Raw genomic sequence first — 16,628 nt, 5'->3', positions numbered from 1 at the left:
ATTGCTGTTGATTTTATTTGGGCATGAATATCTCCTATCGTCCTTTCTTACAGTCAGCATGAGTCAGGATGTGTTCTCTGGGACTGATATTTAAAAAATAGAAATCTCTTGGCTATTCAAGGTCCTGAATTTCAAGATGGCACTCGAATTATGATTGAGAAAATACATTTGTTAAACAAATACACATAGAACCATTCTACCTACCTACCATTTTGAGGCCTTCTGTGATGAATACCATAGTCGATAAATACCATAGTGGCCTAAAAGTCGGTTGACTGACCTAAAAAAATAAAAACTGTTTAAGTAAATTGGAGAGGGTTTAACAGAAAATGTTCGGAAATGCTTTGCTGATGTTTAACAAAATTATTATTTTTAAATTTTAGTTAGAATAATCTAAGAACTCCAGAATTGTATTGTTTTCAGACAGTCTGCTCATGTATTTTGATTTTGTGATACAACTTGTCATATTTGCAATCAGCACGATTTTTGTCACTTCTGATGAAGAATTTCTTGTTGAAAAAAAGCATACAACAGGCTTTATTTTGCATTCAAAATGAACTATTTAGAAATTGTCACCATATGTTATCCTGATTCAGTTTTATGGTAAGAATGACTAGTTAAAACAGTAATAGTAATATAGTAATAGAGTAGTACATTTAAAAATAGTTTTTGTGATATTTATGCTCACATATTTCCAAAGTTTTCAAAATGCAAAAAATATAAAGCAAAAATTTCACAGTAATGATCATCACACTTTGGATCAGAGCTGCTTAGATCTTGGGGGGAAATGCACGTGTTTAACGTAATTGTTGTCTTAGTTATAATTAAGGTATCATTGAGAAACTCCTGAATTTCGCTCTATTTGGATTCCATTATAGACTTGAATTTCTTCTATTTTGATTGGAACAATTATTATTTGCTGAATTTAGCTTCAGTCTTCAGTCTGTAAATACCTCATTCAGAAATTGTCGCTGTCTTTTGCAATATTAATTTTTTCATTAGTATGTGCTTACATACTGATTTTTGCAGGAGAGCTAGACTCCAAGCTTTTTTTTTTATTTTTTAACAATAAAATTTCACAGTACTCGTTATGCTTGTAATATCTTCAAGATTTAGACCAAAACGGGAGATGGTTGGGTAGAAAATCTTAAAAAATTGGCTGATTTGAAGTGGAATACCCAATATGACCCTGTTTGAGGCAGATATTATATGATGATTGTGAAGTCTATACTGTAATCAGTAGTCTATGTCATAAATCTGTAATGTGTAAATAGTTAGAACTCTGTTTCTAGATGAGCCTGCGTCAACATTTTTGGAATTAATTAATTAACAGTCAGTTATTAATCATTGAATCAATAGTTGATCAATTCACAATTTTTATAAAATCTCTAGTGTGTGTAAAAGCGTCATAGTGAGTTTGAGTTCAACGAAGAGAAAAGCATAAAAAGGTGCTGCATAAGAAATAAGTGCACTTGTGTGTTAGTTTTCTTTTAAATTAAGACAATATTCGGCAGTCTAAATTTGGCGCGTATGTTGCTCATTTCCATTTTTGGTGGGCGAAGCCACGGCAATATAAAGCTGAGAACATCATTTGTCTGTCTCACTCTCAAGTCATGAGCTGTGGTGATGATGTGGTTCCTCCTCCTGCTTCTCCACCTTGCTCACATTGGGCTGATGATCTCAGGCAAGTTAATTTAATTTATTTCATTCTGAATACGATTAATTATTGTTATTTGTTAGATTTAAGAAAGTATCTTAAAAATGTCTGTGAAGTATTTAACATCTTTGAAATACTGTTTTAAAAAAAGCTCAGTGTGTGTGTGTGTGTGTGTGTGTGTGTGTGTGTGTGTGTGTGTGTGTGTGTGTGTGTGTGTGTGTGTGTGTGGATCTGAAGTGATTTGAGATTTAATACTCAATTTAAAGCCAAAGTAATAAAATAAATATGCTATTTTCTTGCAAAATATATTGAAGTAAGTTTGTGTCGAAGTAGGAAGTGTTGTGTCCTCTAATGTGATATACCAAATTGCACCACTAGAGAGTAGTATTGTGAAAACGTGCTGTGGAGAAAATAGATGAAAAACATCTGAGAGAGCTGATGAATGCGCTTGTAACACCCTACTACATCCAACTATGTAGGTTTATGTGCTGCGATCATTAAAGAGCCACTTGTTCCTTGCAGAGGACTTGTTTCATTATCAGTCACCATTACAGGAAGGAATCTTTAAAATATTTTTGAAATCCTAACAATGTTTTACAATGGGAATCCCCCTCTCTATTCAAAAAGTTATGTGAAATGGTTATATTTCTATAGCTTTTTTTTTTTTGCAAAGATGAGGTGTTGCGGGAAATTCGGAATTTCAAAAATTCACAGTCAACAAAAAGCTTTAACTTTTCAAATGTATGTGGAGATCTATTTTTTTATTTAGAGAAAAATGACTACTTAAAGAGCAGCATGAGGTCCAGTGATGAGCATTGTCACCTTACAGAGTGCTAGGTTTGAATCAATGATGGGCCTTTTCTTCGTGGAGCTGGCACAGCCGGCTTGTGTCTGCATGGGTTATCTCTGGGTACTCTGACTTCCTCTCACAGTCCAAAGATATCCGTGCAGTAGGTTAATTGGTAAATCTAAATCAGCTGTGGGTGTAAACACGAGTGTCTCCATGTGTTAGCTCTACAACAGATTGGTGACCTGTCCAGGTTGTTATCTGCCTCTTTCCCTATGACGGCTTAATTCCGACTTCCCAGAAGTTTTATAAGCAGACCTGTTTGGATTAAGACTTAGTGGATTCAAAATAATAATAATAATAATAATAATAATAATAATAATAATAATAATAATAATAATAATAATAATAATGAACAAAAACAATGTTTAGAAATATCTTGCTAGATATATTAAAATAATAAAGTAAAACATAAAAGCATACAAAACAAAAACAAAATGTTTTGTTATGGCAGGAGCTCAAATTCTTTACAAAATTTTAACATTTTATCCTTTGCAGTTCCCAAAAGTAAGTCATGAAACAAATCATAATTCTTATAATAATACTTTGCTGTATAAACCTTGTATGTTCCTAGCTGAGGACAAACTGATTCTAAAAAACAAAGGAGGCTACCCATGTGAAGGCTACCTTGAAGTCTACCATAACAACATATGGGGTTATGTTGGGGATAGACTCTGGAGCAACAACACTGAAAAAGTGGTTTGTAAGAGCACTCACTGTGGGGAACCTGTGGAGAACTCAGTAACAGATATTCCCAAGCCTTCTGAAGACAGACCGATCTGGCTCAATGAACTGGAGTGCAAAGGACACGAGAGCGCTCTGTGGAAATGTAAACATCCTGGTTGGAACTACAGCGATTACTCAAAGGTCACAGTGAAAAAACTTAAGTGTTCAAGTAAGTTTTTCAAATTTTTCTCTGTTTTTGTTATTTATTTATTTATTTATTTTTGGTGAGCTCAGTGACAATGACTCTTAGCTAAAAGTTGTTAAGGGAAATCAATTGTGGTGTTTGTTTGGTTGTTTTGTGTGGGGTTTTTTTGTGTTTTTTTTTTATCTGTGTTTATATTTGGCTGATAATTGAGTGTGCTCTTCAAGGTAATATCACATTAAGCCTGGATGGACCCAAATGTGCTGGAGCTGTCCAGTACTCTGTTGATGGCATAACTCAGGGTTACTTTTGTAACAACAACATTGGTATGTCTTCTCTTTTTGTTAATTATTTATATATATATATATATATATATATATACTTCAAAGGGCAGGGCTGTTTAAATATTTTCAATATTGCTCTCTCTCAATTTGATTTGCAATACGTTCTATCATTTTTTTATGTTTTGCGATGTTTTTGATGAACAAACAATAAATTATTCCTCTCTTAAAAAGGTGAAAAAGAAGCCAGGCTTCTGTGTAAAAATCTCGGGTGTGGTGGACTCAGAGAAATTCCTCCCTCAGAGAGGGGGGATAGGGAAAGATTCAAAAAAGCATCAAAGATGAAGCTTGATTGTTCGGCTTTTAAAAACGGAGACCCAGATCATCTGTGGCAGTGTGCGAATGGCAATGATGATTCAGCATCATGCAAAACTTTCTCTGTCATATGTGAAGGTAACACACACACACACACACACACACACACACACACACACACACACACATATGGTGAAAGTGTTTTTATGAACAGGTTATACGAGACTGCAGCTCAAAGGAAACCAGTCAAATGTGTGTTCTGGGCAGCTGGAAAAAGAAGAAAATAACAACTGGGTACCTGTTCAACAGGACAACTTTGATTTTGATGTGTGCCAGCAAATGCACTGCGGTAACTCTCTCAGCCCAAACAACCGCACAAACAAAAACCTTAATGTGACATGCACAGGTAATTCAACACATCTATATTCCAACACAAACAACTTCCAAGCAAACACTTCACACTGTGAAACTGCTCTCTCTCTCTCTCTCTCTCTCTCTCTCTCTCTCTCCCTCAGATAAAGTTAAAGTAGTTCTGAAGGACTCTGGTAAAGAGCAAGAGAGCAAGTGCTATGGTACAGTTAATATTGAAGTGAAAGGTTCAGTTAATCCTGTGTGTGCCTCCACCTGGACTAAAAAGGAAGCTGAATTGGTCTGCAAGGAGCTTGGATGTGGGGAAGTGAGTTTTCAAGTTTAGTCACCATAAGTTACCTGGTGTTCTGATACATGGATACTGAGTGTATCAGAAACTGTCCATACAGCAGTGCTATGGACTTTATTGTGATAAGTGTACTAACGTGCACCATTAATACTTAATTAATAATGATTATCAATGAAATAACATAAACTCATAAATGCTCTGTTCTAGCTGATTTATACTAAAGTCGAACGTCAAAATTCAAGAGGGATAATGGACCGTGTGAGCTGCAAAGGCAATGAGTCCTCACTGTGGCACTGTCAGTCTCAGCATGGCAAGAACATCCAGTGTTCAAAACAACCTTATGTGATGTGTTCAGGTGAGATACAGCAGTGGAAATGTACAGAGTGGCTGCTGATGGCCTTTGTCTACTTTTATAATGGGATTTTAAATCCTGCAATAAATTCTCTGTCGAGAGAGAAAATGAGTTACTTCATTCAGTGAAATTGTGACATTGTTAAATTCTGATTTTATTTTTCCAAAATGTGTTCAGTAAGAGTTTAATTTAATGTATTTATTCTTTTTGTGTTTCGTGGCTGATAAATCTCTTATTGTCGTGGTACAGACAGTGTGGAGGTGAACCTGGCAGATGGTCCTGGAAGGTGTGCTGGGAGATTGGAGATAAAGCATGAGGGCCAGTGGAAGAAAGTTCCTGCAAAAGAATGGACAGAGGCTCAATCAGCAGCTGTCTGCAAACAACTGCAATGTGGGGAAAAAGGCAAAACTGAAAAGTTCAGTCAGGGTTCTGGTAGCTTCCTGTCAATAACGTGTCCGAGAAATAAGAAGATATCAAAGATATCTGAGTGTTTAACAGAAAACTCAAACAACCAATTTTCGGATCGGGAAGCGGAAGCAGCTGGAATCACCTGTGAGGGTGAGTGTAATGTTATAATTTCTCTGCCCTTCAGTGACATCAGCCGGAAAAACGGTTTCCTTTCTTAAAGGAAGAATTTTTGTATCTTTGGCTTTTTAATTGCTTAACACTGATTATATTGGTGAAGTTTGATCAAAACGGGAAATACTAAATTACTAATATACGACAAAATCTTAGAACCAGGAAAAAGCCATTTTCATTCATCGATGTGAGGCAGAAGAAAAGAAAATGTGTTTTTTCCCCTCAGCTTATTCTTGACCTCATTCAGGCTCAAGAGTCCTTCTATACCTACAGTTTAATACTTGCAAACTAAGAAACGGATTTTTGTTAATCTGTTTTGATCAGAAAAGTGAAATAAGACACTACAACTTTCATTGATCATGCCATATTACCATTTTTTCTTTAACATGCTGCCTTGACTTTTTACTCAAATGTAATTTACAAAATTATTTTTGGAAAGTCACATGCTTCGTAAAGAAAGTCTTAAAGCCAATGCCCATTTTTTGCTTATAAAGACAGATAAAACTGAGTATATTTTAATCTTATAAATATTAAATTGGCCTCCAGTTAAATCTTTACTTGATCCAGAATGCTGCAGCGAGAGTACAAGAGAGAGTAGATTTGTCGTATCTTGGCTTCTCTTGATTGGAACCCTAGATCAAATTTAAATCCATCTCTTCACATACAAGGTCTTCAATAATCATCTTAAAGAACTACATTGGCAGTTGAGCACTTCCCTCTCAGACTACAGGCTTGTGGTTCCTAAAAGTGGAATAGAAGGCAGAGCACTCAGATTTCAGGCTCGTTTTCTGTGGAATCACCTCCCAGTTTGGATTTGGTAGACAGACACTGAAAGAAACTACGTCCCGGGTCTGGTCCGTGGATCGGGTTTCTCCAAGGCGTGGGCGTCTATAAGCAGAGTTTTGTCTTTACCCTATAAGATTCAAAATTATTCTTAAGTAACACTCAGCAATATATTCTCAAGTAGCACTCAGGTATGCCGTCAGCGGGTTAGTTACGACGTCGGGAGCAGCTGGGAGAACAAAACGACACAGAGACTGTCCGGGTTGCTTTCCCAAAATCAACTCAAAGTTGTATTCCTTTGCGCAGCGGTATTTATAGACAGAAAGGTTCGTGTGTCAACAAGTTTCAAGTTAGAACCATATAAGGAAGGTCCCCCCCCCGCTCCGAAAGGGGCCTTCTACAATCGTATCTCAACATACCTTTAACAGGTCCGTTAAACACTTAGACAGTTAGAATCCTTTGTTCTACAATTGCAGTAAAATGCACTCTCAAGGCCTATAAATCTTATACAGAGATCTGCTACAACCTGAGTTCTGACACAATCCAGATGGTCTTTACATAAACATCCTCTGCAAGGGAGTGATAAGTAAAAGAGTGATTTGTTGGTGTTTTCCTTCCAACCTTAGTATCTACTTTCACACCATAAAATCTTCAGTTGACACAGCAAGAGGAGATGAGGTTCAAACAAAGGGCATTGCAGAAACAGGGTCCTTTGTATAATATCATCAAAAGAATACCCAGTACATGCTCCAATAATACTAAATTATCTAACAGACACCTTCTCTGCTTTTAAGATTAGGCTTCAAACCTTCCTTTTTGATAAAGCTTATAATTAGTGTTCAATAAGGTGATCCCGAATAATCACTTAGTTATGCTGGAATAAGCCCAGACTGTGGTATATCTCCATTCAGCTTCTTTCACCAAGTATGTATTTATGCACCACTTTCCTATTTTTGTGTCTATGTCTTTGTGAACCACTGACCTTTCAACAGGTAGACGACCTGCACAGCCACTTACTGTATATCATGTTTCTCTCTTTGTGTCCATCAGGTCACAAGGTGGTGTTTTTAAGTGGAACCTGTTCTGGTCACGTGGGGATAGAGCATGGCAGAGAAATCTACTGGCTCTCTGGGTCTAAAGAGACATGGAACCAAGAGTCTGCAGACACAGTGTGTCAGCAGATGCATTGTGGGAACGCTTCCAGGTTTTCTTTCAATTCTAGGGCTGATATGATTAATAAAGTTTGGAAAAACTCTTTTAGCTGCTCATCCAGAAAAAAGTCTCTTTTTGAGTGTAGCCGAACTACACCTCTGCCTCCTGACCACCATAATTCTACTGCCTATGTGAAATGTTCAGGTAATGTGAAATATGAAGGAGTTAAAGTATAAAACTAAGAATAAGGTCATTATGGAATTGATTTATTGTGTCACAGAAGAGACAATTTATTTATAACAGACTTTACCTTTTAATGTCCATAGATGTACATTCACCTCCTTGTTTTCTCTCAATCAAATTTCTACTATTTTCTATTTTTTCTGAAACCTAGCTTGGTCTAAGAAGTTGTGAAATATCTGCTGATACTAGTTTCCTCTTAAATTTAACTTTTTCATGTCACAACAGGAAATATTAAGATGAGGTTGACGAACAGCTGCTGGGGAAAAGTCAGGATTCGTGTAGAAGAGAAGGAAGGAGATATGTGTGGAGACACCTGGACAGAAGACAAGTCTGTGAAGCTGTGTGAAAAGATGAACTGTGGGACGCCCATAAAAGCCCACAACAGTCCCAAAGATGGTGATATCCTCTTTAAGAGTTTACACCCGACAAATCAGACTACTGACCTGACACAGAGCATCTTTGTCAAAAACCAGGACAATGATAAGTCCTGTAAACAAAAACCAGCCTATGTTGTTTGCTCAGGTAATTAATTGTTTTTAAAAAAAAAAAACTATTTTTAGATTGCAAACATATAATAAATGTTGTGACTTTCCTTGGCAGAATGTTTCATTTTCAACTAATTTGCCTCCTTTGGAAAAAATTGCCAGTTTTATTGTTGCAGTTTATTGGATTGTTGAATTTTTGTCACTAAGTTACAGGATACCAGAATTTAAAAAACAAAAAGAGACTGATTTTTGCTTTAACATGAATCTGTTTTTAAATATTCCTTCAAATCCTTTTTGTGTTAAAGAAGCAAATTTGAATTTTTCTGAAGTTACCTTTTCATCTTTTCACTATGACTATGATGGATAATTAAAAATAAAGTGACAACATTACTAATTTGTTTCAGGTAGTGTCAAGCCCAGATTTAGCATTCCCAGTTACAAATGCTTTGGAAACGTAGAGGTGGAGTATGAGGGGAAGTGGATCCCTGTGTGCGAGGATGCTCTCAAAGACACTAACAATGGAAACACCATCTGTCAGGAGCTTAAATGTGGTGATGCTGTGGAGACTCTTCCCTACTTTGGACCTGCACCAGCAGATAAATTAGCCATTTCAAACCTAAACTGCATTGCAAATGCTAACAGTCCATTATCTGCATGCAGCAGTATTACTGCTTCTACAGCTGCCTGCAAACACAGTGGCCTCCGATGCTCTGGTGTGTATAATGATCTTTGTGTCAGCAGTTTCTGAATTATTCTTTGCTCCTTCAGCCTAATTTTAAAATAAAGGCTTTGAAACTGAATTGAAATTGAAACAAACTGAGACTAGTTTGTATTTCAGAAAAATGTTGAGATAAAAATAATGCTGCTTTCAAACTTTGACATGCTCGCCTTGAAAGGTTACTTTTAGTGAAATAAAGGGTAGAATGTTAACATCCTCACCTCCATTAATGATATTTGTTCTACTCAGTTTTACTCTTTTCTTTTCTGCTTGTTGTCCATGTCACCAGTACGGCTCTGCCACACAGTCTGACTCACTTAATGTCTGGAATCAGCTGGAAACAGCTGGCCTGTGCAGTCTGATGGTTATAGAAATATCGCTGTCATCAGTTGTCATCTCTTTGTTATCACTCTATAAAATCATTTTATTTACACAGCAGTCAGAAGGGTAGCTAAACTTCAAAAGTGTAAAACTTTAAGTTGATGCAGGATCATAATGTCATTTCTGTGTGCAGAGTGTGTTATTTATATCATTCAGATCCTGTTGGTTACATCATGTTTTGTGAACTTTTTATTTCTCTTGTCTGTCTCAGAATGGAGGACGATGGTACCTGACAAAAAGGCCTGTAGTGGAACAGTGTTGGTTCACTGGAGACAGGGACTCAGTGCTGTTTCCAGAGAAAACTTCAATGAAACTGAGAAGGAAAAGCTTTGCCAGGATATGGACTGTGGTGGATACCAATCAACAAATGAAATCCACCCCCAAACAATTGAAATAGATTCTTTTTGGAACAAAAGCTTCAGCTGTGGTGAAAATCCAGGAAGCATTTGGGAATGTGAAAATAAAACCACACCCTCAAGGAAGGAGCCCGTCTTTATTGAATGCAAAAGTAAGATTTATATCAGCAGGACTGATCTTAAATGATCACAGACATTTTACATTTGCACTGGAAACACTGAAGAGTGAAACAAGACACTCGGAGTGTGAAGGAGAATTATTCCAGATACACTGGATAAAGTAACAAACCAAAGCTAAAAGTGTTAAATGAACTATTTGATTATGGACTTGTGCTTCATATTTTGACTTTGCAGTGCAGAGAAGATTAACTGATCATTTCTACCTCAGTGCTTTATGTCTTTATCAATACTTGACTGCAGTGTTTATTGCTTTCCTTCCCAGAGGAGCCCAATGTCAGCCTTTCACAGGGCTGCCGTGGGGAAGTGAGGATAGATGACGTTCCAGTGTGTGCTAGTAACTGGGATCTATCCTATGCACACAAAGTTTGCCAAGAAAACCTTTGTGGCAATGCTGTCTTCATTGAATCCAAAGCTCCATCAAAGGGTTCAGGTAACATTTACCATGTCAGCTGTGAAAAGTGCCATTCCATCATTGGCCAGTGCAGGAGGACTAAAGGAAAGTGTGACAAAAATGTGGTGTTCATTACTTGTAGTGGTAAGTGTGAGTCCATACACCTCTCTTTCCATAAACTCATCCCTATATACAGTACATACATGTATGTCCTCTCTTAATTATGGTAGTATTTTAATTCATTATCTTTGAGTAATTTTTCTTTCTTTCTTTTTACAAAAGGAAAGTTGATTTTTTTTTTAAAAAAATAAAATAAAAATGACATTTTCAAGTTGTTTATGCCACTGTTAAGGAACTTATTCCAGTTTCTGTAACAATGACCATTTAGCTGGTTCAGTAGAAAAGTCATCTCAGAAATTTTAAAAATGTACAAGTTATTTTTGTTCATTTTTTAAACACATTATGAACACAAGCAGACCTCTCTAACATCATATTTGCCAGACAGAAGTGGATGAGCTTGTTTCCTTCTTTAAACACAGTTTCTTTGCTTTTACAGAAAGTGTAAAGTTCCGCACGACTGAAAAACATGGAGGTGTCCTTTATGTCAATTATCGAGATAAGTGGGAAAGAGTATGTCCATTTAGGGCGGAAGAGAAAGAGTATGTCCAAAACTTAACGGCAAAGCTCTGTGAAGAAATTAATAATGAGACCCATAGCGGCTCTACGGAAGACAAACAGGTAAATCTTTACATTCTGTTTCTTGAAACCGGTCACTAATTTATCTCGTATGCTACAAACCAATATCATGGACAGTTTCCTGGCTCTGCGTTTCAGCTTATTTAAATCTAATAATGAAGAATGGAATGTGATTTTTATATTATTTAGGTTTATGAAATGGAAAGAAATCTATGGGAGGTTTAGCTGACTAAATACAAAATGCTCAAAGATTTTTAAGTTAAAAACTTACTGGACACTTTGCTGACACGTAATTTGCAGAAATATAAAATAAATTGAATGTCCCAATACTTTTGGTCACTTTAGTGACTTCTTTTGCTGTGTGTTGCTTTGATGCTTCAGTCAGGCCTGTTTTTCACTGCCAGAGAAATTTCAGTGTTTTCTATTCCGGCTGTATCACTAAATGTGAAAAAGTTTAAATTTGATTCAAGGTCAGCTTAGAAACAACACTGGAGTTCACTGATGTTACCATGGATGTCAAGCGCTCTGTCAAACAACGTTCCTGCGGAAACGTTTCTCCAGCTGAAATACTTTGTAAGACAAACCACAAATCCTTTCTCAATAAGTTCTATTGTTTTCAAAAATATTCATTCAACATGTTTTGCAGAGAAGAGATTTTTTAAAATGGGTAACTCTGAGCTTACTTACCTTGAGGTGGTGCAGATAAACAAGATGAGTCAAGTACAGCTCTCAGTGTGACTGAATCCAGAATAAATAAAGTGGTTGTTTTTGATTTCAGGCTACGAGCCACCCCCTACACCTCCACCACCTCCTTCTACACCAATAGCACCTATTATCGTGGGTGTGGGATTTCTTCTTGTTGTTGTGATCTTAATTTTGGTATTTTTACGATTCTATCTCAAGAGAGCCAGGAAGTCCAACGTTTCACGTGAGTATCTTTATTACATGACTTAAACACATGGCTTGTTTCACTTTTAATGAATTACTTTAAAAAGTGTAAAAAACCTGCCTGAACATGAGAACATAATCCAGAAAAAGGTGTTTGAGAGTTTTTTTTGCCACAAGAGGCACTATTTGAATTCAGAATTCAGTCAGTATGTTGGAGACTCAACATACTGACTGAATTCTGAATTCAAATAGTGCCATCGCTACTGCTGACAAAACAAGGAACGCATCATCTCATTCAAACATTGCTCACTTTAAAAACTTAGGGAAACATTGTGAAAACTACCCAAACTTGTGCTTGTGTCTTGTATTTCCTGCTCGCATACTCAGGACTGGACTGTTACAAAAAATCAGCCCTTAGTTTTTCTTTTTAATCTCCTTGCTAAAGTTGTTTTTGGGTTAGTTCTTAGTTGAACTGCACTACAGTATGTGACAATTAATAGCTAAACTTTATCTGTTGACAGTGGCTCATGGACAAAGTGGCCATTCATTTTACTTTTGTTGGGACTGCTGTCCCTCCCCCTGCACTTCTCCACGGCAGCCTCCTGTTACTGTGAGGGTTTGTTACTACAGCAGTTGTTGCTGGAACAGCAGCAGCCCCGATAACAAGTGGCCTAATATGATATATTTTGCTGCATTTATTTTTACGTTTCTTTTCCTTTTCTCAGCTTTTCAGCTCCACCTTTTTGCCACTTTGTCCATACTAAATTCTGTTCTGCAAGTTGTGTGAGCACACATGGAAAGTAGGGGAGGGCCTAGTTTAAAGATTTGAAAACAACAACCTGAAAGGAAAATGTAACCCTGTTTTTTCATAACAAAAAGTAATCTTATCTGAACAATAACACTGTTGCTTACATTCAAAGTGCCTGTATTAAAAATGAATAAATTGCCTGCTGACAGTGCTTTTATGGCTGATTCCAGATTAGCGCACCAGTCTTTTTCTGTACCCTGGTACATTGGTACATCACTGGTACATTAACACAGTGCACTGTTGTTATGTAACACTGTAACCTTTCAGCAAGAATGCTGCAAGACAAAGAAATGGAGTTTGAAAGTGGGGAATATGAAGATGTCACGAACAAAGAAAATGAGATGGAAGACTTAAGTCATGGCAGTGAGTCATTCATTTATTAATTTGTTTATTGATTGATTGATTATTTTTTTCATTCATTCATTCATGTTTTCTAAATACTTTATTGCTTCTGATCACAGTGCCCTTTAAATACTGTACACCATGTTTGTTTGTTGTAGGTCTTGCTACTTCTTATATTTCTATGTCCATGGTTATATTTTAAACAAATATTTCTTATCACTGCATATCAATATTCCATTTTTTCTGCTTTTGCAAGTTATTTCTGCTTAATCATACTGTGTCAAGAACAAAACCTTACCTCAGTTAAATCTGGATTTTACCCCGTCTGATGTCGTCTCTTTGTGCAGCCCTACTGCTCCCCCCTGCTGACTACTTGAAGGCGCACAATTTCAATTTCACCGTGGACTTGAACAGAGATATAAAACATATATGAAATGAAAAATTATCTTTCAAACTGACTTTCATGGCAGAGATCATTGGTAATAACAGTTAAGCCTCTGGATACAAAGAGCAGCAGTTTTTAGTGAAAGTCTATGGCTGTCAATCATTACATGGTAGGCCACTTACAGGAACCAGTAAAATCCCACTTTCTATCAGCCTAAAGAAATGTAACTACACATTTAAAATAATAATAAGGGCAATTTAAATAGTATTTCTTAGTTTTCTGCATGATAAAAAAAGAAATGCTGCCGTAGTAAATGTCAAATTTGAATTGCAATCATCAAATGTGTAATATTACAGAAAAATAGAAAGTTTCTATTAATTCACAGGAAATACCCTGATGAGGTTGTTTTTTTTTCAATTTAGACCGACTGTAAAAAATGAAATAGTAAATCATAAAGACAGGAACTTCTCTATGATTTAATGGTTTATCTTTTGCAGTACTTAATTCATTTTGTGCAGTATAAACATCCTTGGGGGACCTATTTTTCAGCATGAGAAGCTGCAAAAATAATTGTTTTTCTAAAACAATTTGCCTGTCTTAGATTTATCTCAGATTGTTTCCAAGTGGGAGTTCTTTTTAAAAAGCCAACATGATGTAAGTGTTCTCTTGCTATTTTTCATTCAGGAACCAGATCAGAGGCTGAATTAATCTCAGAGAAGGATGGGCAGAATGTTTCCTCTTATGAGGATGTTGAAGCAGATGAGGCTCGACCCCTGACCTTTCAAGGCACTACTGTCATCAACATCAACACGCATGAAGGTGTCCATAATGAAAGCACTGGGGTTCTAAACTAGTTCGATCACAGTGTTTTCACATTTCAATAACAGTAAATGGCAATTTGGAAAATCAGTGAGTCTAATCTCTGTTTAACACATGTCATCTGTTTTTCTTTGTGACAGACGGGGTGACCTACGAAGTGGAAGATCCACAGGAGAATTATGACGACATCGATACAATCCCTGGAACCACACAGACTACAGCAGAGGTCCATGAAAGCCTTGAAACATCACATGACTTAAACTCAGCTGCCCCAGGATTGGTGGAGAGAGATGAGGACTACCTAGAGCCAGATGTGGATGGGTGAGCCGAATGTGGCTTTAGAAACTACTTTTAAAAATCAGTCTCAAAAAGTGGCTCATGTCCAAATTCACCTTCATTTCTCTCAAATGAATATCAAATGAAAAGCAATATTAAAATCTTTAAATTCAACATACATTTACTGAAATGGGTGAAGGAAACTTCCATTTGATGGAGGAACAGTGCAAAACGACTGAAAATCTATCTTTTGATACTGTATAGCAAAAAAACTTAAAATGTACAATGTTTTATAATGCCAGCCGCTTCTTCCTGCTTCTAGTCTATAGGCTTACCTAACTGTCTTGTTACTTTTATATTCAGCATAGAAATGTGTGTAATATCAATATTCTCATCAAACTCTGAGTATAAAAATACAAGTGTATTTCTCACAATATTAAGCTATTGTTCTAAATATAGTATATTCTTTAAAGCATAAATATAAAGAATTCAATATCTTGTGGTTGTCGTCTTTTTGTGATATTGTTTCATTTTAATGCAATGTGTCATTAAATGGTCCAACATGAAATACCAATGCAGTTGGTATTTCTTAACTGGTCTGTTAACAGCTTATCTTAACGATGCTCAACTTGACAAAAAAACTAAACAAAAAAACCCAACACCCAATTATTATTATTATTATTATTATTATTGATTATTTCCCCCATGACTACAGCTTTTTTGTGGCTAATTTTCACATTCCTGACAACTGTTCACAGTGCACATTTTTCTATAACTCACCCAATTTGTGTATTGTTTGTATTGAGACTTAATTACGGCATGATTAAGGTTGTGATTGATGTGAATGACATGTTTCATCCTGTTTAGCTTCTCTGGGTAGGTACATTTTGTTTTGAAACTAGTCAACAGTAGCATGTGATTAGAAATCTCTGTGAATTATGGATGTACATTGCTAACAGAACTAACTAGCTAGCATGACCATTAGCTACTAACTCATTATTTTGTTCTTACCATGAGTCACTGGAGTGATGAATAACACTGCTTTACTCACAGAGCTTTAAATTATTGACATTTTTAGGTTTAATAATTAAAGAATATCTAGTGAAGCCTCGGAGACTCTGGGATTTTGGAAATGGCTTAGATGTTGAGTATCAAACTGTATGTTATGTATGCTATATATAGTTTGATACACAGCACAATAAGCCGTTTTATCAATAGGACAACGCTTTAGAGTCTCTGAAGTTCTGAAACTTGTTACGTTCCATTCTTACAGGTTGTTGACTCTTTCACCAGTGTTTGGGTTGAAAATATTTTGAATACAGTTACATCATCATGCACTTTAATGTTCTCTATTGCAATTTATAATTTTCCCCAGTGGTTAAACTTGGAGCAACTGCTTGCTGCAAATGTTAACATGGGTAAGCTCATCATTGAGGTGCAGCTTTTAGGACATTGACAGATTTACTAAGGCCTCAGATGTTTGGTCAGAGCAAAGGGCCAGTGAGAAGAGAGCCAAAGGGACTAATTGTAAAGAGCATTCTGTCACAAGCAGCACTGATGTCAGATGCCTTGCTGAGGAGCCATGATGTAGGATTAAGTCTGCTGTGTAGCTGAAGTTGAAATAGATTCAGCATAGTTGTCTGCAAAGGTGGCAAATCCATTCTGGACTTAAATATTTGTGCAAAGCAAACTTAACCTTGTGTTATACAAATGCAATAAAATGTTATTAGTACATGATAATACAAACTTTTATAGAGTTTGTATGTAAGTTTTCATTTTAATCAATGTATTCAGTTTGAATTAGTTATATATAAACACGAGCAGAGAAAAGGAAGGAGAATTTTTAAAGATACCTTTATATTCTTTTCCCTACATCGCTCAGGGTGACTTTGCCTCTGTGGATTCCCATTCATTTCCTATGGCGGAACACCACAGATGTAACAAAGTTGATTAAAACACTCAAAATTCAATGAAAGAGGTGCTCATCGCTTTTAGATGTTCAAGTGCCTAGTGTGGAGGATGTCATAAGGCCTCAAGGCAATCGGATGTAACCCCCCCCCCCCCCCCCCCCCCCCCCCAATATTTATGACTGTTTCATTTGTAAATTGGTCAGATTTGACCCGAATACAACGGGAAGGTAAGAGGGAGAATAAGCAGATGAATGCATT

The 16,628-nt window shown here is 36.4% G+C and overlaps 1 protein-coding gene across 1 annotated transcript; it reads left to right on the top strand.

Moving 5' to 3' along the window:
* Positions 1-1,605: 1,605 nt before the first annotated feature.
* LOC309696701 (scavenger receptor cysteine-rich type 1 protein M130-like) lies at positions 1,606-14,953 on the top strand. The gene is made up of 19 exons (XM_082518049.1): positions 1,606-1,684; positions 3,079-3,399; positions 3,600-3,698; positions 3,888-4,106; positions 4,183-4,374; positions 4,484-4,644; positions 4,834-4,981; positions 5,228-5,536; positions 7,391-7,696; positions 7,961-8,257; positions 8,625-8,933; positions 9,531-9,827; positions 10,118-10,390; positions 10,803-10,984; positions 11,413-11,515; positions 11,721-11,870; positions 12,906-13,001; positions 14,050-14,184; positions 14,325-14,953. The coding sequence occupies exons 1-19, from the start codon at positions 1,627-1,629 to the stop codon at positions 14,507-14,509; spliced, it is 3,840 nt and encodes a 1,279-aa protein (XP_082374175.1). The 5' UTR covers positions 1,606-1,626; the 3' UTR covers positions 14,510-14,953.
* The last annotated feature ends 1,675 nt before the right edge of the window (positions 14,954-16,628 follow it).

The sequence above is a fragment of the Aulonocara stuartgranti genome (genome assembly GCF_965226115.1).
Source record: "Aulonocara stuartgranti genome assembly, chromosome: 20".
In the NCBI taxonomy this organism is placed as follows: domain Eukaryota; kingdom Metazoa; phylum Chordata; class Actinopteri; order Cichliformes; family Cichlidae; genus Aulonocara; species Aulonocara stuartgranti.
Note: the sequence above shows the minus strand (reverse complement) of the source record. Positions and strands in the feature narration are given on the sequence as shown.

What these genes read in the sequence shown, in the direction of transcription:
- LOC309696701 (XM_082518049.1), top strand. Translation starts at nt 1,627, where the DNA reads ATGATGTGGTTCCTCCTCCTGCTTCTCCACCTTGCTCACATTGGGCTG. An exon ending in TTTCTCTGTCATATGTGAAG is followed by an intron (nt 4,107 to 4,182) that starts GTAACACACACA and finishes TTTTATGAACAG; the next exon opens with GTTATACGAGACTGCAGCTC. An exon ending in GGAAGACTTAAGTCATGGCA is followed by an intron (nt 13,002 to 14,049) that starts GTGAGTCATTCA and finishes TTTTTCATTCAG; the next exon opens with GAACCAGATCAGAGGCTGAA.